Raw genomic sequence first — 26382 nt, forward strand, 5'->3', positions numbered from 1 at the left:
ATGCGAAAACATCCCAACTCTCATTGAAGCTTCATATAAATACATAATTAGTTCTAAGGAAGAGACGAAGGGATTATGGAGGCATAAATTGACGTATAAACCCCAGGGCAGTGCCCAGGATTCTTGTTTTTTGGGGTATTTTTTCGGGCAGTAGGGGAGGGGGAGTACAAAAAAAATGCGAAATTTATGTTTAATCCATCCAAGGATATTTCTGGTCTATGCTTTTATTAAGAAAGTAAAGGGTAACATTTAACCCCAAATGAGCAAAACTTATTCCGTATAAGAGTGGCACTGCCTCTCCTTCATCCCCACCTCCGTCTCATGGTCTTAGAAACTTCGGAGGATGCTCACTCGATCAGAAATTGAAAGTTTTGGTCCTTTTTTTATAATTCGAAAGTGACTGCAGACCAACCAGCCGCGGGAGGGTATTTTCGGAGGTGGGGTGGGTATTTTCCACGGGGGGGGGGGGGTATTTTCCGTGTGGGAATTTTCCGTTAAGTATTTTCCAAGGGAGGATTCTTTCCAGGGGGTATTTTCTGGGAGAATTTTCTGGGGGAGTAAATGCCTAGTTTCGGTTTAAGGGTAGAGGAAACACCACACACATTAATTTAATATAATTTTTGTCTTTTTAGCTTAAATTCATTATTAATCACAAGTTATCTTCTATTTTGCGTCTCGAACACTCATCAAACGTTTCCCGGGGCTACAAATGAGAAAACGATATGTAAATAAACTTCGATTTATTTAAAGTTTCCAAGATTATATCTCTAAGCTTTTCATTTTTAGATTCGAATCCAGGTCATATCTGGCGTAAATTGTGGCCAACCTTTGTTCCAAGAAGTATTCTTTATCGCAGACCTAAACGAGGAGGAAAGGAAGAGTAACTTTATGCAGGTTTATGTAGCCAATCCATCGAACGTATTTTACTACATATCAGACGTGGATCCAGAGGATTACTACGGTGAGACTATGCTATCATTGTAGTTTGAGGGGCTGAAAAAAAATTAGTACATGCACTACTAGTTCAACGTAGAAACCTTGTTCATGATTCTTGCATATGACATGGATTACTAATTTCAAGTCTGTGCAGTTCAAACACTTATTTTGCGTAATTTCTAGTCACGTATTACAAACTCGTAATCAAGGCCAAGCCAAATACTAACCTAACCTCCTTTCTTAATTGCAACAGTATCATTCTCGTACATAGCACTAATTTGTTTAATGGGCTCAACTTTTATACGATACAAGGACACGACCTTTACTAAAGCTTTCTATTAACTGCTTCAAATGCCAGTTCCTAATTTGTAAGACTGAGAAAAAAGGGGTCTGACTATTCAGACACTGCTTAATTATTAGTCCAGGAGCAGATGTATCATTAACGGATTATTCCCCTTCCCCTAAAACCAAACTGTTCCTCTTTTAAATCTCTATCTACAACATCTCTTAGTTAATAGGTATCGTAATGCTAAGTATTTTGTTCCCTATAGTATTCAATCAATGCAAGGGCGGATCTAGGATTTTTTTCGGGGGGGGGTTACTAATTTTTGACTCAGTTTTCGACTAATTTTACTGATTTTTACCTAGGTTTTACTAATTTTCGACTTATTTTCGACTCGGTCATAAATTTTTTTTGGGGGGGGGGGGGGGTTCAAACCGGGTAACCCTTCCCCCCCCCTGGATACGGCCTTGATCTAATGGCTCCGTAATTACCACTCTCGCTCTCATCATTCTTCTTATGGAGGAGCTTAGTTGAAGTTTCCTTAAATCCACTAGGTATGTCTTATTTTTTGAAAATCATAAACTTCAACTTCTCTTTATTATCAACAGCAGTAGTATCCTGTAGATAGATATCATGTCCCTATTACTTTTGATCTAATTTCAACGACGTCACCTATTAATTATTGAATTCTGCGGTACTGTCACTTAGGGCCATTATTTCATTAAATATTGCATCATAGGACTGCGTAATAATTTTTATTTACTAAAGCTGTTCCATCTTCCATGGATATAAGTAAAGATAGTTGGTATATTTTCTTACAGTAGAGAAGCGTTGTCCAAACAGATAACCGTACAATTACAGTTTGTTTCAACTTTTTTGACATCTCGGAATGTTACCTACAGTTACCTAATGCCACTAAAAGTTGCTTGTATGTGTATTTGAAACATAGGTTATGCTTCTGCTCTTTGTATAGAAGAATCTTTTGTATTTTTTTAATCAGTTTATTGACTAGTGTATGCAGAGAAGATATTTTGTCTATTGATGAGACTCTATAAGATAATATTTATGTCTCGATCCATAATCGAGTGAGTGATTAAAAAGGCTAAGATTCAAGGTGTTACAGTGTAAAATTATATCGTTTTCAACCCATTGTTATACCATGTTCACATTCGGAGGAGAATCAGCTCTTGCAAATGGATGTACAACCAATATTTTAGATTTGATTGTCAAGAACTAAGGTTTTCTAAATAGAATTGTCTAGATTTCGATGTCAAGGAATAAGGTGACTTGACATGATCGCATCGAACTAGTAGTTGTAGTTGAAAATAACTGGAGCAGCACTGATCTGAACCAAAACTTAGTTTTACTGCCCATTTTAAGTAACAAAAGACATTGCATTACAGTAAAGGGCTAACCTCTGTCATTTTTGTCTCTCAAAATGGCAATTTTGCACCAAATAGGTACAAGATGCTATTGAAAAACACTGTGAAATATCCAATTGACTTGGAACTATCGGAAACCTATTTAAATGGCTAATTCCAATATATTTTTTTTACTGATAAGTCGATTATGTATAGCAAATTACATAAATTTTGAATGAGTCTTGAATGAAATTTATTCATTAAGACTAATCTGTATTTTTATGACGAGGGATTGCCATCTCTTGCATGTGGACATGCATTTTTTTTCTTTTTGCTAACTGATTTTTATTACAACTTTTTTTTTTCTGCTAAGTAAATTCTAATGGGCATTCTTTTTTTCCTCAACAAGTTTTAGTATTGCAATAAGAAAGTCCAAAATCATGCATTTATTTCAGAAATGGCGTTTGATATTTAAGTGTTTTTGAGCTTGCCAGTCAAAAAAATATGGCTAATACTGCAATAGGAAAGTTCGAAATAGAAAAATATCAACTATATATTCAAAAATGGGGTGGGTTTCCATATATAGTGGAATTTAAGGGTTACATACTATGCCTAACAGCATATTTAAAGCAACTTGTGGGTCACACGCATTTCACAAACATACACTGAACATACATCTGATTTCCCTGGTATTGTACAATTCCAAGACTCATTCCAAGACTCACATCATATGCCACAAAAGCATATTTCAAGTAAATTATAGATCATGGCATGATTTCCGATGCTGATTCTTGTAGTATTGTAATATTGTTTTAAAAACATTATATTTCTGCCTAGAGAAATAAGGATACTTAGCGTCCAATACATTATGTACAATATAATAACGTCCAATACATTTGAAAACATGTTTTAAGTAATTTTCGAGTCACTTGGCATTTCAGATGTATACATGTGCAATATATCTAATTTTCATATCATTGCTAGATAGTTGTAAAAAATTAGTTTAAATCTCAGCTTAATACTAAAGAAACGCTTTACAATTACGAATTGTGCAGTAAAGTCTTTGATCAGAGTTGCAATTCATCCACATACATGAGAGTTCACATATGAGAAAACCTCTCCAGGATCTTACTGGGATAGGCGATTCAAGCAGCTTAATGTCTTTTGATACACCATCTATTTGAGAAGTGGAAAACTTTAGTTTTGACGTGGATGTTTCAAAGAAAGAATTCGGATTAAAAGTCTGAGACAATTTAGAAGGTTAAAAATAACATTCGACTGTTATAGAATGGACATCTTTTTCTTATGAAAGGCTTGCATCTTTTCCTAGTTGATACATCTAATATATATTCCTAATGAGCTTTTTAGCAGTTCTTTTATACACATAAAAATGTATTTCTAAACAAATTTGCATGGGTTATCATCGTTAAAATAAGATATCCTTAGAGCACTCAAATTATTAAACAAATAAGAGAGGGTATTTTCCACCACATATTTATTCAAACTTCATGCATCCATTAAATGTTGAAGATATTTGTAGATTCATGTCCACTTCGACAGTGGACATGAAATTTACAGTTGTGCATTGAACCCATATTTTGGCTCGAAAAATCTTGCACTTTCTGGCGTTGAACATTTTGTCTTACTCTCAATAAACCTCTTAACATGATGTCTCTAGAATGTGTAGGATATACCGATAGGAGTGAAAAATTCTACAAATTTCCTAGTTTGAAGCAGACATACACAATGTCCAATCTTTATATTTGACGTGCTACAATTAACTATTATAACAATATTGTTGTTACTTTGAATGGTAAAACTAAACTTTAAAGCTGTAACATTAGAATTTCAATTTTAAAACTGAAACTTTAAAAACTAAGACTTAAAAACTAAAGTTAACCTAGAAAATGAAATACTAGAACTTTAGAATTAAGGCTTAAGAACTCTAATTATAAAAGTAAAACTTAAAAACAAAATCTTTAAAATTAAAACTAAAAATGTAGAAATACAAAACTAGACTTTTAAAATAAAAATTTGAAACTTAAACTTTCAAAAATAAAGCTTTCAAATTTAAAACTGAATCCGTAAAAACTAAAGCTCTAAAATTATACTTTAAGACTTTAAAACTAAAAGTTTGACACTTTATAACTAACCCCTTTAAAATAAAACTTGAACACAAAAAGTAAAAACTGAAGCCTTAAAGCTAAAACTTTAAGTCTAAGACTAAAAGCTTAAAAAAATAGAACCTAAGCACTTGAATGTAAGAAATGTAAGTCTAAAACTTTAAAAGTAGAACTTTAAAACTTCATATTTTTCATCTGTTGTTACTTTCTTCTTTTACGTTTAAGAACCTTTAGGAATTTTCCCATCGATAATGTGATTTTTCTTTGAATTTCTTACCATCATTTAGAGATTTTTACTATTAAATATGTGATTTTCTAGGGATATTTTCACCAGTTATTTATGAATTTTGAAAACATGAATCAGAAACCCTGACAAATTTAGAAACACTGAAATTAGAATTAGTCTCTTGGTTTCAAAACAGATTTTATAGATATCATTTGTACAATTGAATATTACCAAATTGTGTGATTTTACACTATTGGACGTTAAGAAACTGGACATTAAATTGAAAATAAAAGCAGTAAACATTGTGGTAGGTAGTGTGGTCTTCGAAAATATTTACATGACTAGGATATAAATTTATTAAAATGATTTAACATTACTAAAAAAAACAATTCTAGGCAAATGTATCTGAAATGACCGAAATCTACTACTTACTTGAATTGTTTTTTTTAGGCTTACGATAGGACTACCAGTCGAGGCATCAAGTTACTTTGTTTCTTAAGACTAATTCCTAAAGGGCTCGTTTGGATCAGCATCATTTACCCCACCAGCAGTAATTTTTGTAGGCAGATCATTTTGAACAGGCGGCTCTGATTGGACAGTCAATATAACTGAACAGCCTTATAATTTTCAGACGGCTATGATTGGCTGTCCGGTCGGAATCGGCCCTGCTTCTGGCTGAGTGAAGGATATCAATCAAGTTATTTAAGTTATTATTACTTTAAAAAACTTTTTCCACAAAATAAGTTTTTCAAAGAAAAGTAAAGAACTCTATTAAACAAAAAATGAGCAAAAATAAAATAAAATAATCTACCAAGCGTGAAACTACCACAAATCAGCATCGATAAATAAATGAAACCCAAAACGAACAGAAATTACAATAATAAACCGAATCAAACTCAAAACGAGCAAAAATTAACATAAGTTGGGTTCGAAACCCTTATGCCTTCCCAAAGCCAGAACATAATTTGCATTTTACTGAAAAAACATAAAAGTTTTTACGTTTATAACTTTAATAAATAAAATAAAATTTTAATTCTTTTATAACTAAATATCAATATATGCATATTAAACTGAAAATGCACACTCATTTTTATTTTTTCATTAAAGCGCAAATTTTTTTGTGTCCTAGGGAACCAATAAGGGTGTTGCACCCAGCTTAAATTAATTTCTGCTCGTTTTGAGATTGACTCGGTTATTTATTGTAATTTCTGTTCGTTTTTGGTTTTATTTATTTATCTATGCTGATTAGTGGTAGTTTCACGCTTGGTAAATTATTTTATTTTATTTTTGATCGTTTTTTTTTAATGGAGTTCTTTACTTTTCTTTGAAAAAATTATTTTGTGGAAAAAGTTTTTTTAATTAATTTATGTTCGTTTTATATTGACATAGTCTTTTCAGGGGAAAAGAAAATAATACTTTAAATCTTTTCGTTTTTTAAGACTTTATAGTTTGGCCTGTTATTTGTATGCTGGAGAAAAATTTGCAGCAATTTTTAACAACATACACCCTTTTAAAAATATTGACACAAACAGTTTTTAATTTAATTTTATACCTCCTCAAGTTTATCTAAAATAGAAAACTTGATACCCATTCGCAAAAAAAATCTGTTTACTTTCTTTGATAGCTTGGATACACTTACGCTATTTTGATTTGGTTAAATTTTAAGAGTAGAAATTGGAGGGTTGGCGTAGGAGGGTGGGCGTGGGAGGATGGGAGTGGAAGGGGGATTAGTTGCCCTCAAATCACTTTCGACTATTAAAAGGCCATAAGCCCTTCCTATTTTCAATCGAATGAGCCTTTTTCGAAGTTCCCACGACAACTCCTTCGATACGAAGTGCCCTGGTGCAAACAACAACAACAACAAAAATAATACATTATGCCCACTTCGATCTTTACTATAAAAACGTCAAGCCTTCCAATCACTTTCGACCATTAAAAAGGGCACTAGGCCTTTCGATTTCCAATCGAATGAGCCCTTTTGGAAACGACAACCCTTTCTATAAACACCTTAAATACCCCCAGGGCATAAATTACAACCCTTACCCAAAGGTCTGTTAGGGTGGTTGTCATCCTCTAAGACCGAATTTCCAGAACTTTCAACTACTTTAAACAACATGGCTATTTCAAAATTTTGATTGGATGTGTTTGGGGAAATAGTGGACGTGAGAGGGGTATTAGTCGCCTTCCAATCACTTTCGACTATTAAAGAGGGCACAAGCCACTCCAATTTCCAATTGAATGAGCGCTTTTCGAAGTTTCAACGACAACTTCTTCGATACGAAGTGCCCTGCTCTAAAGGAAAAAATTAATAAATAATACATTGTGCCAACATCGCTCTTATATACCCCCAGGGCATAACTTAAAACCCTTGCCCAGAGGGTTGTGGGGGAGTGTCGCCCTCTTTACTTAGTCCCCGTTTCTTGTCTCGTTCTCGAGTGTCACCGTTCTTTACTTAGGCAGCGCGATCCTGCTGTCTATGATTTATACAACAACTTTCTATATAAACCCTATATGCCCCCAGGGCATAACTTACACCTTGGACTGAGGGGGTTATCATCCTAAAAGACCTAATTTCCAGAACGTTCAACTATGTTGAACAAAATTGATATCTCAAAATTTTGACTGGATGTGATTTGGAAAATAATGGGCATGAGAGGGGCGTTAGTCGCTATCCAATCACTTTCAACTATTAAAAAAGGCACTAGCCCTTTCAATTTCCAATTGAATGGGCCCTTTTGAAGATTCTATGACAACGCTTTCAATAAAAACTTTATATGCCCTAGGGTATAACTTACAATCCTTACCCTGAGGGCTGTGGGGGGAGGGGTTTTCATCCTCAAAGACCTAATTTCCAAAACTTTCAACTACGTTGAATAAAATGGCCATCTACAAATTTTTATTGGAGGTGTTTGGGGAAAAGGTGGTTAGCTGCCTTGAAATAATTTTCGAATATTAAAAAGGGCACTAGCCCTTTGAATTTCAAATCGAATGAGCCCTTTTTCAAGTTTCTACGATAAAGATTTCAATAAAACCTTATATGCCCCCAGGGCATAAATTATTATCCTTGCCCTGTGGGTTGTGGGGGATTGTCCTCCTCAAAATATATTATATATCTGGAAATCAACTACACTGAACAAAATGGCTATCTCAAAATTTTTATTGGGTGTGTTTGGGGAAATGATGGGCGTGTGGGGGGGGGGGGGGCTAGCTGCCCTCCAATCCCTTTCGACTATTAAAAAGGGCACTAGCCCTCTGTATTTCCAATCAAATGAGCTTTTTTGAAGTTTCTGCGACAACGCCTTCTATAAAAGCTTCATAAGGCTCAAGGGCATAACCTAATTGAAGTGTCATGAAGGCTGTGGGGGAGTGTCCTCCTCGGAAGCATATATACTATTCGGAAATGAACTATGATCAACAAAATAACTATCTCAAAATTTTGATTGGATGTGATTGGGGAAATGGTGGGCATGGAGGGGGACGGGGGGGGTCTAGTTGCCCTCCAATCACTTTCGACTATTAAAAAGAGTACTAGCCCTTCGAATTTCTAATCGAATGAGCCTGTTTTGAAGTATCTACGACAACGCCTTCTATAAAAACCTTATATGCCCCCAGGGCATAACTTAAAACCCTTGCGCTGAGGGTTGTGGGGGAGTGTCCTCTTCACAAACACTTTTTTCTATCTGGAAATCAAATACGCTGAACAAAATGGCTATCTCAAAATTTTGATTGGATGTGTCTGGGGGAATGATGGGCGCTGGGGGGGGGGGGGCTAGTTGCCCTCCAGTCACTTTTGACTATTAAAAAGAGCACTAGCCCTTTGAATACCCAATCGAATGAGCCTTTTTTGAAGTTTCTACGACAACACCTTCTATAAAAACCTAATTTGCCCTCTGGGCATAGCGAAGAACCCTTTCCCTGTGGATTTGGGGGGAGTGCCGACCTCAAAAACATATTTGCTATCTGGACATCAACTATACTGAACAAAATAGCTATCTCAAAATTTTGATTGGATGTGTTTGGGAGAATGATGGGCTTGGGGGGGGCTAGTTACCCTCCAATCACTTTCGACTATTAAAAAGGGTACTAGCCCTTCAAATTTCTAATCGAATGAGCCTGTTTTGAAGTTTCTATGACAACACCTTCCATAAAAATCTAATATGCCTTGCCCCGAGGGTTGTGGTGGAGTGTCCTCCTCAAAAACATATTTTCTATTTTTGGAAATCAACTACGCTGAAAAAAATGGCTATCTCAAAATTTGATTCGATGTTTTTGGGGAAAGACGGGCGTGGGGGGGGCTAGTTGCCCTCTAATCACTTTTGACTATTAAAAAGAGCACTAGAGCTCTCAATTTCCAATCGAATGAGCCCCTTTTGAAGTTTCTACGACGACCCCTTCCATATGAAGTGCCCTGCTCTAAAGGAAGAAAAATAATACATAGTACCTCGCGTAGTACATTGTGCCAACATTGTTCTTATATGCACTCAGGGCCTAACTTAAAATCCTTGCCCCGAGGGTTTTGGGGGAGTTTCCTCCTCAAAAACATATTTTCTATCTGGAAATCAACTACGCTGAACAAAATGGCTATCTCAAAATTTTAATTGGATGTGTTTTGGGGAATAATGGGCATGGGGGGGGGCTAGTTGCCCTCCAATCAATTTTGACCATTAAAAGGGCACTAGCCACTCCAATTTCCAAAAGAATGAACCCTTTTCGAAGTTTCTACGACAACTCCTTCGATACGAAGTGCCCGGCTGAAGAAAAAAAAAACACACATTGTGCCCACATCATTCTTTACTTAGGCAGCGTCAGCGCGCTGCCTATGATAGATTGATCTGACGTTACTAAGAAAATCAGCTAGATTTGTTCAAATACATTTGAAACTACCCAAATCGACTAGTTACAGGAAATACACTGTTTAGGTTTAGGGTACCACCTGAGGTATTAAGATACCTTATTTCTCAATACTAAAACCGAAGTTTCTTAAAATGATCTAGCAATTATAAAAAAAAGCGGATAGATTTGAAGCGATTGCATATGATATAACCCTAAAACCCTTGGTACTTGAAATACGCTTCATCAAGCTTAGGATATAAGTTAAGCCATAAAATTAGTCTATCTCTCAAGTAATAACCAAACGGTCTTTAGTCGTTCTAACTTTATTGAAAAATCAGATAGATTTGAAGTGAATGCGTCTGAAATAGCCCAAATCCCCTAGTTTTTTTAAATGCACTTTTTACATTTAGAAGGTCCGGTCAAAACATCTCAAAATAACTCATTTTACGAGACTCAAACCTAAGTTTATTATATTGATCTAAAACTGGATTTCCAAAACATTAAAAGCTTATTTCAAGTAGCTAGTGGATTTGGGACAATTCAGATGCGTTTGCTTCAAATCTTTCAGATTTTCCAAGTAGCATTAGATGATTTAAAGAAAGTTAGGTTTTAATCTTCAGAAACGAGGTAACTTTATGCCTCTACTAGTATCTCAAGCCAAAATAATAGCGCATTTGAAGTGACTAGGGGATTTTGGTCTTTACACAGGCAATTATTGCATATCTATCTGATTTTCTTAGTAATTTTAGATCATTTGACGAAACTTAGGCTTTAGTCGTGAAAAATAATATACCTTTTTGCCCTGACTAGCATACTATACCTATTGTATATTTCATGAGATTTGGTATAAAATATTAGAATGAAATATACTTTATTTGGTTACATTTCCATGCTTGAGGATATTCAAAGTCATCGTTTTTAGTTAATCCGAGTTCTCTCTGACAGTTTTAGGATATTTGAGCATGCACGCATTTCACAATCGAGGGATTTAAGTATAATCATAGGACACATTCTCAATTTGAATGTAATTTTACTTTAATTAATTGGCTTGATTGACAATTTTCCCTTGTATACCCATTTTGGGGTTTTCAAGATCCATGATTATGATATAACAGAGCCTGTATAGATTTATTGGATAAATTGATTTTTTTACCCTTTTTCTTAAAGAATACCCTGTAAATGTTTCTTAAAATTCCATGACAAACATTGCTAGCTCTAGTTAATTAAAGCAGTGGGTTCCATATTTAGCTCAAAGATGTCCTATATTTATACGAATCTTCGTAATTAATCATTGTAAGTCATTTAAATTTGCAAAGCGTATTTTATGGATTTCAACTTTTATTCAAAATGTACACACTAAAACGTATCATAGTTATTTATTACCGCTTTTTCAACAGATGATTCGGTCAAATTTTCTCTATATGGTTGATAATCACTTTAATCCTTTGAGAGTTTAAGATTTGACAATGTGGAAGATGGTTGGAATAATTAAAAAAAAAATTGTGAAGTTGCTGAAGGTGTCTTAGGGAAGGAAGCTAGGACTGCAACTAAGAACATTAATGAAAAAGCTTTACGTTTAATAGAAAGGAGAAGGGCCTTGTACAAGAATTATTTGAGTGATAGATCATATGAAAACAAAAGGAAGGTAAAGAAAGTGGAAAAAGCATTAAAATATGAACTAAGGAGGTGTGAAGTGGAGGCCTTGGATAGAATTGCCGAGGATCTGGAAGATACAGCTAGGCCGAATAATATTGCAATATTGTACTGATACGTTACCAAATTGGGAGAGAATAGTCGATCAGAACTTGTCGAAGTTAATAATAGTAATAGTGGTGCAATTTTTAACGGGCAATGAGGTAAATAAATATGGGCATAAAAATTTTAAGAATTTGCTAAACTGAGATAGAGTTACAGGAAAAGATATAGAGGAAAATAAAAAAGTTTGCGATACCTTGGATGTGAAGGAAGATTTGTTTTGTGAGGAAGAATTAGCGGCAGTACTAAAAGGATAAAAAAATAATAATGTTCCAGGTGCTGATAGTGTGGTAAATGATTTTTTTAAACATGGTGGCTCTGAGGTTAGACATAAGTTATTGAAGATTATGAATATGACTTTTGAAAAAGGGGAAGTACCTAACGATTTTAGAAAAACCTTAATTAAGCCACTTTATAAGAAAGGTAATAAGAGTGAGTTTGGTAATTATCGACACATTAGTCTGGTCTCTGTAGGTAGCAAATTATTTTGTAATATGATACTTTTTAGACTGAGAGATGCTGTAGACAAAGTTTTAAGAGAAGAACAGTGCAGTTTTATAAAAGGTGGACGATATGTCAACCAAATTTTTCTCTTAGGTTAATAATTAAGAAGTGCCTGAGTTGTCAAACACCTTTGGTCCTCAGTTTTATAGATTATGAGCAAGCGTTCGATTCTGTTGATAGAAGAGCTTTAAGGTAGGAAATGAGGTCAGCAGCTGGTTTTGTATTAAATCACGTTAGTAGGGTTGAGCAGGGTTGTGTTCTATCCCCCTTTATATGGATTATTTTGATAAACTTTGTCTATTTCAGACAAACTGGCAATCTCAAAATTTTGATCGGATGCATTTGCGGAAAAGAGGGTGTGTGTGTGTGGGGGGGGGTGTAGATACCCTCCGATCCCTTTTGACTCTTAAAAAAAGGTAACTAGAACTTTCAATTTCCAATTAAATGAGCCACCTCTGAAGTGTATACGACCATCCTTTACATAAAAACCCTATATGCCCTGGGGCATAGCTTAAAACACTTGCCCCTGGGCTCTGGGGGGTTGTGTCGACCTCGGACTTTTTGTTATCTGATGCTTGAAATGTTTTCAACAAAATGGATATCTCCAAATTTTATTGGATGGGTTTGGGGAAAACAGGGCAAGGGGGAGGGTTGTTGCCCTACGGTCTCTTTTGACTCTTAAAAAGTGGACTAGGACTTTCAATTTTCAATCGAATGAGCCCTCTTTGAAGTTTATACGAGCACCCCTTCCAAAAGAACCATATATGCCCCCACGGTATAACTTACAACACCTTCCCCTGGGCCCTGGGGAGCTGTGTTGACCTCGGAATTTTTGTTATCTGATCTATGAACTATTCTTAAAATTTTATCAAGTACATTTTGGGAAAGGGAGCGCGGCAGGCTAGTTGCCCTCCCATCACTACTGACTCATTGACTCAAAATGGGCACTATAACTTCCGATTTCCAATCGAATGAGCCTTCTCCAAAGTTTATACGGCTATCTCTTCCATATGAAGTGTCTCTGAGAACAATAATACATAGCAGCTTTTTGGACTTAGGATTGGTGGGGGAAGGCTAGTTGCCATCGCATCACTTTTGGCTTTTAAAAAGGGGACTAGAATTTTCAATTTCCAATCAAATGAGCCATATCTGAAGTTTATACGACCACCCCTTGTATTAAACCTTATATCCGGGGCATATCTTACATCACTTGCCCCGGGCTTTGGGGTTTTTTTGTCAACCCTGGAGTTGTTTTTATTTGATTTTTAAACTGTTTTGAACAAAATGGCTATCTAAAAATTTTGATTGGGGAATTTTGATTGTATTTGGGGAAAGAAGGGCTTTGAGGGGGGGGGGGCTAGTTACCCTTCGATCCCTTTTGACTCTTAAAAAGGGCACTAGAAATTTAGATTTATAATCGAACTGGACCTGCGAAATTTATTTGACAATCCCTTACATAAAAACCTTATATGCAACAGGGCACAATTTAAAACACTTGCCAACAGGATCTGGGGGACTGTGTTATCCCTGGAATTTCTGTTATATGATCTTTGGTCAATTTTGAACAAAATGGCTACATAGAAAATTCGATTGGACGCATTTGGGGGACAGAGGATCTAGTTGCCATTGGAGCATTAGCGAGTCTTAAAAAGGGAATTAGAACTTTCAATTTCTAATCATTTGAGTCCCCTCCAAAGTTTATATGGCAACATCTCCATAAAAAACTTATAAGCCCCCGGGGCATAAGTTAAAACCCTTCTCCGGGCTCTGGGGGGGGGGGAGTATGTTGACCTCGAACTTTTTGTTATCTGATTGTTGGACTTTTTCAAACATAATGGCTATCTGAAAAGTTTTGATCGGATGTATTTGGGAAAAGAGGGTGTGGGAGGGGGTAGATGCCCTCCGACCACTTTTGACTCACAAAAATGTAACTAGATCTTTCAGTTTCAAATCAAATGAGTCACCTTTTAAGCTTATACGACCACCACTTACGGGGCATAACGGAAATTTATGCCCCAGGGGCATAACTGAAAACAACCCACCTCCGGGCTCGAGGGGGGGGGGGCTTTGTCGACCCCGGGGTTTTGTTATCCGATGTTTGAACTATTTAAAAAAATAGTTATCTAAAAAAAATTTATCGGATGGATTTAGGGAAAAGGGCTTGGGAGGGGAGCTAGTTGCCCTACGATCTCTTTCGACTCTTAAAAAGTTAACTAGAACTTTTCATAAGAACTTTTCCCATAAGAACTATATATTTCCCCAGGGTATAACTTGAAACGCCTGCCCCTGGGTCCTGGGGGAGGGGGGGGTCTATGTCGACCTCGGAGTTTCTGTTATCTGATTTTTGAACTATTTTCAACAAAATTTATATTTCAATGGCTATTTCGGATGCATTTGGGGAAAAACGTCGTGGGGAGGAGGTTAGTTGCCCTCCGATTACTTTTGACTCTTAAAAAGGGCACTAGAACTTGCGATATCCAATCAATTTCCAATTTCCAATGGTCTATGCGACCATTCTTTCCACATGAATCTGGGGGGAAAATAATAAAGAAATAGTCAAACATTGGAGCCTTATGGCCTTTACTATAGGCAATGCTATAGCGTTGCCTCTGATAAATATTACAGTAAATCTTGTTATTCCAACCCAAATCGATTGACGTTAAGAGAAAATATTACTCCAAAAATTTAGCAAACATTTTGGTTATCACTTAATTTCCCCATTGTTTTCAATCTGGTAGTGTTATTTTGTTAGCCAATAAAGACCAAGCGATCATTGCTAACTCTTACTGACCATGCATTATTGTCACAGCTAGTTTCTAAGCGGTGGCGTCATTATACTTTGTCGGATCTCTTTAAAGAAAAAACTTGAGCTCGAATAAAATTAGAGATTCATCTTGAAGGGTCATAATTTCCTGACCACAAGCGGAAAAGAGATGCTGGCCATTCATATTTTGCCTTTTTCTTAAACTCAAAATGCACACAATGTAAGCGTTCACGGATATGTGACTATCAAGAGTTTAAGGTAACAAGTCTGCCTCAAAGTTAAAAAATAGTTTAAATGTGTGTTTTTTTTTCTTTTTAGGTGCTTTCGAAATCAATAACAATACTGGTTTCATTTCATGCATAGAAGAAGTTAACAGAGAGGAATATTCCGAAGTAATTCTAACTATAGAGGCACGAGAAAAAAATCCAATGGTATGTTTTCGACATTATTCTTTTCATTGTGACCATAGGGAAAATGGAGACTATCTTGAGAGACTTTAGAATCCAAAAAGCAAAAAGAACTTCCAAATATCCCGATTGCACAAGCAAAAATTGTCGTCAGTGAAAACAATAACTTCCTCATTTTGATCGTCACTACCAAAAACAACCACCCTCAGTTTGCAATAAAGACTGGAGATGTTGGTTTTTCCTTTGCCAAAAGTTCCTTACTCCCTCCTATCCACGAAAGAGAATATCTGCTTTCACAGCCTCCTAGTACTATTGGTCCAGACCTACAATGATTTCCCCTAGCGTTAACTCTCGTTGCAAACAGCTTCGCTCAGTTACTTCACAGAGTCATGAGCCCAAGGAAACTACCATTAATCCCATAGTGATACAACTTTCCGATGAAATTGTCATGAATCTCTAAATAGAGACAGTTAAATCAAAGATTTGAAACTTAGTGTTGCCGAGAGTCGCTCTTTCATCTTTTTTTCGTACTTTTTAACTTATTTAACTCTTTCATTCGAGTGACGGGGTAAATCTATCTTTTTTTTACCTAAATATTTCTTTTGTCGCTCTTTTGCAAAATAATGGTACAAAAAGTTCTAAAAAAAGAATTAAAACCTTAAATTAAGCTACTCGAATCAAAGAATATAACTCCTCGTCAGTACTCTTCTTTCTAACCTGTACTTTGTCCCAACCGTCCAGTCACCTTACTGGTGATTTCGTTTAAAACGAAGATCATCAAATTATAAAGTGGAGAATATACTTATCAGCCCCGTGGTAGCCTGCTTTAATTTAAAAGCAAAAATTGTTCTTGGAAGTGAAAAAGTGAGTACGCCTTCTCCTTTCAGGAAGGTGATGGAAAAGCAACCACAGAACCCAACTTTTTAAATGTCTTTCTTGCTACTTCCAAACTGATAAAATTTTGCAAACACGTTTTAAACCAACCACAAAAATACCCAAATATTGTTGTGGATGCAGCCCACTATGTAAAAATTATAGAAAAAGGGTAAATTATGAAAATATGGCTCAGCCATGTTGACCTCTGACAAGTATACTGATAGCTTAGTATCAACAGAGATTTTTATTATTTTATAATTTTTATTAAAAACAAATCAAACATTTTTTGAGGGATTAAATGAAAGCCTCTGCGTGAGTACCTGGCACCTGACTAAAGGTGTCTTTGCGTTTTACGTATTGGTAAGCCTTCCTTTGCGCATTGAAAAGCTCTAGACGTCTTTTGCAGTACCTTTCCTTTACGTACTGATAAGCTCTAGACGTCTGTTGCTGGAGGATAATGTTAAAGCTAATACCGAAACCCGGCTTTTGGAGTGGCTGTCCTTAAGAGTTGTTCTAAGTTCTACAAATAACATAAATAATGTTTAGAATGGACATGTATGCTAAAAAGTCCCCAGAGGAATCAAAACCCTTATGCGTGATGTTATGGGAAAATGGTGCAAACAGTCAAAAGAGACAAGACAAACTAAAGAGATCTCAGGATTTTGTCAGGTTGAAAACACTAAGTTGCTGCAGGCTGCAAGTACACGATGAGTTTCTCTAAAAATATTGGTTGAATGAATCCTGGAGGGGTGGAACCTGCTCCAGATAGAGCAGCTGGAGATAGAGGAGCAAAAGAAAAAGCTTAAAAAACTCTATACTTTGTTTATGACTCCTCAGTGAGAGTTAGCTTGCCCTTTTTTCTGTTTGTCCTACACAAGGTCAATATACTTAAAAAAGAGTTTCTGGCAGTTGAAACACAGATCAACAGGTTTTTGGGGAGTTCTTGGCTGACTGACTTGTCAGTCCTTAAGTGTTTCATTCAATAAGAATAAACAACTCGTGTGCGATATCCATTCGAAGTTTGGTTAGCCCCACATCATTTTATTGCACTTGATTGTGTAAAGTTGAGGCCCAATGAACTTTGCCAAATGAGGAGCCTGCAAACAGCCACCTATTGAGTGCCCAGTATGTTCGCCTCATCCCAGCGAACCTAATGTTTTACTTAATGTTTTGGTAGAGATGTGCTCAAAAATGAACAAGCAGACAGACTACAACGATTCAAAGTTGGGAAACCTTAAATGCTCGAGTCTAAATGCTGCCTTATTATTTATTATAGTCTAAATGCTGCCCTTTGGTTAAAAGATTTCACTGAGGTGGAACGTAAAAAAATGCACAATTCAGGAGAAAATTAATGGTCCACGCTTTGAGAAAGTAAACAAATACTGTTACGATAGTTAGATAATGTGTGGATCCTACTTTTATTTCAAGTAAGCTGAAAAGGTTAAAGCCAACGTTTAAAATGTTTCAGGGCAATTAGATACGTTTTAGTAACTCCTAAATTAAGTGAGAGTAATTAGAAGAGTTTTAGGTGCTGTGCGCAGGCAAACTTTTCAACTTCAGTTTTTTCGAGTGGAAATCACTCCTTCTGGGCGTCAATTTTCTCTCACTTGAAACTTCGACAGTTGGCAACCCTAACACAACTGTGTTTGACTCAGACTCTCCGTAATGCGATTAACTGTTAGTACTAGTTGTAGTTATTGGAATTTCATAGCCCAATTGGGCTTAATGTCTATGGTTCAGATTAAAATATTTTTAAACATGCGGTTTAAATTGGTAGCATGTTGATGTTCATTAGCCTACGGTCAAATAAATTCTTGCAGGGTAGTAGTTCCTAGAGGCGTACGTACTCCTAGACAGACGTAATTCATGAAAAACTATCAATAATGGCTAAAACCTGATTACCCCATGTTAATAGAAAAATTTACATATAGTTACTCATAAAACATTACTCATATAACATCTACATTGCTCATAAAATTATGGTCAAAAGTTAAAGCATTACTTCTCATGTGTTTAATTTATTCCTTATCAATTGTCAGTTTAAAAATTTACAATTGAAAGAATAATATTTTTAGAGTCTTAGACTTTATCTTAAGGAGCACAGCCAAGGAAATGGGAAAACACAGAATCAAATGGGGAAGTAAAACTCTTCTTGACTTCCCAGAACCCTCCTAATAATTGTAGATAAAAGTTTTAGCGAAATGAATGAACTTTTAGATGTTTTGCAAGTTCAGGGTGCAAGAAGAGGTTTGAAAATTAATATTAAGAAGACTAAGTCGGTAAGGCAGGGAATAAGCAAAGATGAAAAGGTGAAGTTGGGCAGCGAAAAGACAGATCAAGGGTACAGCCTCACTTGCATAGGTAGTGTTATTAGTAAATACTGTGGGTGCAGTGATGATATTAAAAGTAGAATAGCAAAAGCTCAGGGTGTTTTTCACAGTCGAAAAATCTAGATTTGAAATTGCACAGGCTCAGCCTCCAAATAAAGAAAAATAAACGTTTGGAAGAAAAGGAGGAATAAGTCTGCCAATCAAGATTAGAATGTTGAAAGCTACAGTGATTACAGTGGTCAAGTCAGTTATAGTCAGAACCACAGGAAAATTTTGTACTTTGTTTGTATAATTTACGTCACATTCTACCCTCGCATTGCTGATAAACGCTACGTTGACAAAGGCAATGCAGAGGCAATCTATCTGCCTGTAGGCAATTATCTAACGCATCCAAAGTGAACCACTGTTTTCCTTCAAGTCCATTATTAGATGAGTTTTACGATGAGATATTTTGCTTTAAATTGGAAGTGCTGGGCGATATTTTGATTAAACGATATATCAATGTTTTCACTTTCTATATTTGTTATAATGATTTCAATATCTCCTATAATTTTTTTTTTTTTTTTGCTCAAATAAATTAACTCTTGGCTTTTCCAAAATTCAATAACAAAAATTGTAATTAAAACAAGCTTCTATAATATAAATGTTTATCACAAAAATCTAGATTTGAAATTGCACAGGCTCAGCCTCCAGATAAAGAAAAATAAACTACTGGTTGTTTTCGGCTATTCAACATCAGCGGCATTCCGGTGTTTTCCCCTGAGAATTGTTTGTGCCTTTGAGTGATTAAACAAACAAAGCAGGTTTTTTCAACTAAAAGTAAGAATAAGTATTAAAACTTAAACGAACAGAAATTGTTACGATTTGAGCAGGATGCCCCCTCCACAAAACCTCGCTCTTCACGCTAACGTTATTTATAATGTTAAAAAAGCTATCTTATTCTAATTTAGCGAACCTTGTATTTCACTTTTTGTTCGTAAGTAGTATCCCCTCCATTGATTCTACGGGTCACATAGGGAAATTAACAAATTAAAAGACTTGGAAATTACCATGTAGCTGAGTTTGTTCTATGCAAGTCCTTTTTATTGATTTTTTATACTCAGTCACCAATTAAAAGACTTGGAATTTATCAAGTAGCTGAGTTTCTTCAATGCAAAACTGCTTTTTTTTTATTAATTTTTTATACTCGGTCATAAATTAAAAGACTTGGAATTTATCAAGTAGCTGAGTATATTCTATTCAAAAGTGCGATTTTTATTAATAATTTTGGATGCTCAGTCACCTATTAAAAGACTTGGAAATTACCAAGTAGTTGAGTTTGTTCTATGCAAGTGTTTTCTTATTAATTTTTGATACTGAGTCACCAATTAAAAGACTTCGAATTTACCAAGTAGCGGAGTTATTTCATTGCAAAAGTACTTTTTTATTAACTTTTGATACTCAGTCAGCAATTAAAATACTCGGAATTTACCAAATAGCTGAGTTTGTTCTATACAAAAGTGCTTTTTTATTAATTTTTGATACTTATTCACCAATTAAAAGACTTGGAATTTACCAGGTTGCTTAGTTTGTTCTATGCAAAAGTCCTTTTTAATTAATTTTTAATACTCAGTCACCAATTTAAAGACTTGGAATTTACCAGGTAGCTGAGTTTGTTCTATACAAAAGTACTTTTTATTATTTTTCATACTCAGTCACCAATCAAAAGACTTGGAATTTACCTAGTAGCTGAGTTTGTTCTATACAAAAATACTTTTTAATTAATTTTTGATGCTCAGTCACCAATTAAAAGACTTGGAATTTACCAGGTAGCTGAGTTTTTGTTCTATACAAAAGTACTTTTTTTAATTTTTGCTGCTCATTCACCAATTAAAATACATGGAATTTACTTAGTAGCTGAGTTTGTTCTATTAGAAAGTGCTTTTTATTAATTTTGTATAAAATTTAAACAATATCATCTCTGGGAATTGTAAACTAGTATATCCATCATGAGTAATGATGAATTCTTTCGGTAGTCCAAGAAATTTAATCTCTCACTCTCATGACAATGCACACAAACCTTTCCAATGGTGTCACTATTAGTGCTTGTTTCATAGTTCATATATTCGTCTTTGTCAGCTTACAATGAGTACCAATGGGATGACCACATAAGAAAAATCCGAAAATTGTGTTCATCAAAGATTGCAAACATGAAAAAAAAGGTTAAGAAAAATCTATAAGAAAAGGGGCTGAAAAACAGGAGCCTAGAGGGTATGGGCCCTGTATGGGGGTTATTGGGGCCCTGGAGGGGCGGGTGCCCAGGATTGGTTACATGGTGCCCTGAATGAGAATTGGGGGCCCAAACTCATGCGCAAACCCGGTAATGGAAAACCGATGTGCAGATGGCCATTACGCTGAAATACTGATACCTGCCCTGTTGCAGTCATCATCAATTATCAATAGTCAATAATCAATAATCAGATCGATACCATTAGAGTACAGAAAGATATCATCCAATTTTTTATTAGAATCCTTATCAAAATTCGTTTATAAGACATATTATATCAATTCAAACTCTCTTCAGTTATTTAACAACATACTAGTCAAACGAAACCCAGATATATCATAAGCAATTATAACAAATAAACAATCAATAATCGGGTCGATACCATTAGAGTACAAAAATATCTCATGCAATTGTTTATTAGAATTCATATCAGAACTTCATTTAGTAGACATAATGTTACTTCAAAGTCACTTCTATTATTGAATAACATGTACTCCTTGCTTGGCCGAGAATCCTTATAGCAAAACTTGAGATAAGAATCTCTGCTTGAAATGAGGGCCTATGTCAGCGCTTGGAGTATTAGCATTTTTTTCGTTGGAAAAAAATGTTTCGAAAAAATGATAGATCTCGTAGAGTATGTGTATCGTTAAAAGCAGAGAGGATATGAGGGACTATTCACTCAAATAGTGGTGAGTTTGTATGGTGGGGGTACTTCCCGCTTGGAATTATAGGCCGCTTGTATGGCGGGGTACTGTCTGCTCGTTTAGATTGGCCCCATACTACTAGGGGGGGGGGGTTCAATTTGTTTTTGTTTTCCTTTTAAAAAAATATTGTTTCTAGTTTCCATATCTGTTCTTGCACTGTTATTGTTTTTTTAATCATCTGGTTTCGCATTGCTTTCGTTTTTATTCATTTATTGTACTAATATAAATGAATAAATAAATCTTAAAACGAGTACAACTAAAGTTGAATATGCCAATTAAGCTTAAAACGAACAAAAATATTTTTCTATCGTATCATAAATGAAACCCAAAACGAATAGAAACCAAATAAACAATCATAGCAAACAAACATAAAACGAGCAATAATATAAATAAATAAATAAATCTTAATACGAATAAAGCTTTAATTAAATGTGCGAATCAAGATCAAAACGAACAAAAATCACTACAAACAAGAGTATGGGTAATGCCTCCTTCTCTAACTGTAAAAGTCTAAAGCCTGCTGCGTCATTGGTGCTTTATTGAAAATTAATTATATTACAAATACTTTATTATGTACTTATTACAACATTGAAAATAAAAATAAAATTACAGTAAAATTAAATTTTGAAATGATTGGCTTTTCAGAAGCTGATATAATTATATATCAAATATTTAGTTTAATCTTATTTCTTCCGAAAACCGCTCATGACAAATTTAGTTTCACTACAAACAAGAATTTAGCTAATGCCCCCTTCCCTAACTGTAAAAATCTAAAGCCTACTGTATCAGCGATGCTTCACTGAAAGCGAATTACATTACAAATATTCTTTTTTCCTGTTATTACAGCATTGAAATGAAAATAAAAATTACACTATTTAAAATTTACTTGTTCAATTTTATTTATTGTAAAAAACAAATTTTTTAATTTTATTGTAAAAAACAAATCTTTTCAATTTTATTTATTTTAATATAATTATACCTTTAGCCTCCTTATAGTATACTAAACGCTAAATACATATGAAGTATGGGTTCTCCGAGAACCACAGAAAGATTTGCTAGATTTTTTCCGGAGAAATTGCCCACGGATTGTTCTGGGTACCCGACTGATTGACCGTATCTCAAGCAGCTGGCTGTACGGAGAGTGGGGTTCAATCCCGCTTTCTTAGGCTATAATGAGAGAGAGGTTGAGATGGCTATGTCTTACTCTGCGGATGAAGGATGACAGATTGCCAAAGATTGTCCTTTCCGGCTAACCGTCATTGGCCAAACAAAAAGAAGATCATCCCCGATTAAGGTCGGAGGATCTCCTGAAGAAAGGTTCAAGAGAAATGTGAACTTTCTATGAGGGTATATAGAGGGAGGCTTTGAATAGATCGGGGTGGAGGAGGAGCGTGTTTAGCTGTGTTGGCTTCAAGCGGTTAGGTGCTGCAGTAAGTAATAGTAGTAGTAATCAAAGAGAAAGAAAAGTATTCTATTATTTTATTTCCAGACTGTATTTTCTGTAATTAATAATACTTTAGTTTCTTTTTTTGTATTTATGTTATAATTTACCAATTCGTAATAAATTCTTTTTTTTTTCAATTACATAATAGACTGGATTCTAAGGGTCCTGAATGAGCGTAAAACCGAGGATTTCGACCCTGATTTCTCACTCACATGCCTAGAATATGATGATGATGATGACAACAATGCAATAATTTAGGTTTCCTAACCCTGGAGATGGCTTTCCAAATAAATATTCAGTCAAGATAGGAGTAGAGTAGTGCCTACCATATTGCGTGCGCCCCAAGGAATTCCCAAGCTATTCTACGGGTCCTCTACACCTTTTCAAAGAGAGTCAGACCTTCCTCACATAGTTTGATGTGTTTGGGGAGATTACGTTCCTTGACACCTTTCCAGAGCATGTACTTGACGATTGAAAAAAAGGGTTAAAGGGATTAGCAATTACGAGCGGGGATTCCCCGCTGGTTCCTGAATTGCCTTACGTTCCTTGACACCTTTCCAGAGCATGTACTTGACGATGGAGAAAAAGGGTTAAAGCGATTAGCAATTACGAGCGGGGATTCCCCGCTGGTTCCTGAACTGCCTTACGTTCCTTGGTACCTTTCCAGAGCATGTACTTGACGATGTAGAAAAAGGGTTAAAGTGATTGGCATTTACGAGCAGGGATCCCCCACTGGTTCCTGAATTGCCTTATGTTCCTTGGTACCTTTCCAGAGCATGTACTTGACGATAGAGAAAAAGGGTTAAAGTGATTAGCAGTTAAGGTAACCTCAATGGCGTTTGAACAGTGTTGTCAATTTAAAATAGGGTCCAACGTTATAGTATACTAAAAAGTTGATACTAAGAGAGATGTAGATGGCAAGAAAATAATTTTAATAAAGAAATTCAGAACAATCCATAGAAATCCTTACAGATCAAGTAGTGAGGTATACATGAGTATGAACCATCATGGATCATAAGCACCAACGACCCTAACCACCAGGGACTTCAACCCTCCATAGGTCCCCTATCCCCAAACTCCCCCCACCCTTTTTTTTTTGTGGCAATTGACATTTTTTATGATAACAAGTATCATTCATTACGATCGTACCTTTCAAATGTGAAACTTAAGTCCATTTTTGGATCGCAAAATTTACTTGGTGGTCATTCAAAAAGCGAGGATTTCTGTTAAATAAATAATTCTTGTACCTTTTAAAATAGCTTTACGGGGTTTGAGAGACTCTGTTGTTTTATTCTGTGTGATTTTTTCTTTACTTGATGGTCATTCAAAAAGCGAGGATTTTTGTTAAATAAGTAATTCTTATACCTTTTAAAATAGCTTTACGGGGTTTGAGAGACTCTGCTGTTTTATTCTGTGTGATTTTTTCTTTACTTGATGGTCTTTCAAAAAGCGAGGATTTTTGTTAAATAAATAATTCTTGTACCTTTTAAAATAGCTTTACGGGGTTTGAGAGACTCTGTTGTTTTATTCTGTGATTTTTTCAGGATTTCTGTTAAATAAATTATTATTATACCTTTTATAATAGATTTAAAGGTTTTGAGTGTCTCTGGTTTCGTTTATCTTGTTATATCTTCTTGTCGTTGTTGCCATTCAAAAAGTGAATATATTTGTTAAAAAAAAAATTCTTTTAAATTTTATAATATCTTCAATGGGTTTGAGAGACTCTGTTGTTTTATTCCGTGGGATTTTTTCTTTAGTTGGTGGCCATTCAAAAAGTGAGGATTTCTGTTAAATAAAAAATTCTTATAACTTTTAAAATAGCTTTTAGAGGGTTTGAGAGACTCTGTTGTTTTATTCTGTGTGTTTTTTTCTTTACTTGGTGGTCATTCAAAAAGCGAGGATTTTTTTTAAATAAATAATTCTTATACCTTTTAAAATAGTTTTACGGGGTTTGAGAGACTTTGTTGTTTTATTCTATGTGATTTTTTCTTCACTTGGTGGTCATTCAAATAGCGAGGATTTTTGTTAAATAAATAATTCTTATACCTTTTAAAATAGCTTTCCGGGGTTTGAGAGACTCTGTTGTTTTATTCTGTGTGATTTTTTCTTTACTTGGTGGTCATTCAAAAAGTGAGGATTTTTATTAAATAAAAAATTCTTATACCTTTTAAAATAGCTTTAAGGGGGTTTGAGAGACTCTGTTGTTTTATTCTGTGTGTTTTTCTTTACTTGGTGGTCATTCAAAAAGCGAGGATTTTTTTTAAATAAATAATTCTTATACCTTTTAAAATAGTTTTACGGGGTTTGAGAGACTTTGTTGTTTTATTCTGTGTGATTTTTTCTTCACTTGGTGGTCATTCAAATAGCGAGGATTTTTGTTAAATAAATAATTCTTATACCTTTTAAAATAGCTTTACGGGGTTTGAGAGACTCTGTTGTATTATTCCATTTGATTTTTTTCTTTACTTGGTGGTCATTCAAAAAGCTAGGATTTCTGTTAAATAAATAATTCTCATACCTTTTAAAATAGCTTTATGGGGTTTGAGAGACTCTGTTGTCTTATTCTGTGTTTTTTCTTTACTTGGTGGTCATTCAAAAAGCGAGGAGTTCTGTTAAATAAATAATTAATATGCCCTTTAAAATATCTTTAAGGAGTTTGAGAGACTCTGTTGTTTTATTCTGTGTAATTTTTTCTTTACTTGATGGTCATTCAAAAAGCGAGGATTTCTGTTAAATAAATAATTCTTATACCTTTTAAAATAGCGTTACGGAGTTTGAGAGACTCTGTTGTTTTATTCTGTTTGATTTTTCTTTACTTGGTGGTTATTCAAAAAGCGAGGATTTCTGTTCAATAAATAATTCTTATACCTTTTAAACTAGCTTTACGGGGTTTGAGAGACTCTGTAATTTTATTCTGTGTGATTTTTTCTTTACTTGGTGGTCATTCAAAAAGCGAGGATTTCTTTTAAATAAATAATTCTTATACATTTTAAAATAGCTTTACGGGGTTTGAGAGACTCTGTTGTTTTATTCTGTGTGATTTTTTCTGTACTTGGTGGTCATTCAAAAAAAGCGAGGATTTCTGTTAAATAAATAATTCTTATACCTTTTAAAATAGCTTTACGGGGTTTGAGAGACTCTGTTGTTTTATTCTGTGTGATTTTTTCTTTACTTGTTGGTCATTCAAAAAGCGAGGATTTTTGTTTAATAAATAATTCTTATACCTTTTAAAATAGCTTTAAGGGGTTTGAGATACTGTTGTTTTATTCTTTGTGATTTTTTCTTTACTTGATGGTCATTCAAAAAGCGAGGATTTTTGTTAAATAAATAATTCTTGTACCTTTTAAAATAGCTTTACGGGGTTTGAGAGACTGTTGTTTTATTCTGTGTGTTTTTTTCTTTACTTGGTGGTCATTCAAAAAGCGAGGATTTTTTTAAATAAATAATTCTTGTACCTTTTAAAATAGCTTTACGGGGTTTGAGAGACTTTGTTGTTTTATTCTGTGTGATTTTTTCTTCACTTGGTGGTCATTCAAATACCGAGGATTTTTGTTAAATAAATAATTCTTA

At 34.8% G+C, this 26382-nt stretch overlaps 1 protein-coding gene across 1 annotated transcript in view; it reads left to right on the forward strand.

The window, feature by feature from the left end:
• LOC148955217 (uncharacterized) overlaps nt 1-26382 on the forward strand; it is a 382412-nt gene that overhangs the window by 152706 nt on the left and 203324 nt on the right. The window contains exons 12-13 of the mRNA XM_089106626.1: nt 787-961; nt 15104-15216. Coding sequence (XP_088962752.1) covers nt 787-961; nt 15104-15216 — 288 coding nt within the window. The remainder of the gene's footprint in view (nt 1-786; nt 962-15103; nt 15217-26382) is intronic.

Source organism: Artemia sp. Qi Xiang Cuo, chromosome 2 (genome assembly GCF_049724085.1).
Source record: "Artemia sp. Qi Xiang Cuo chromosome 2, ASM4972408v1, whole genome shotgun sequence".
NCBI lineage: Eukaryota > Metazoa > Arthropoda > Branchiopoda > Anostraca > Artemiidae > Artemia > Artemia sp. Qi Xiang Cuo.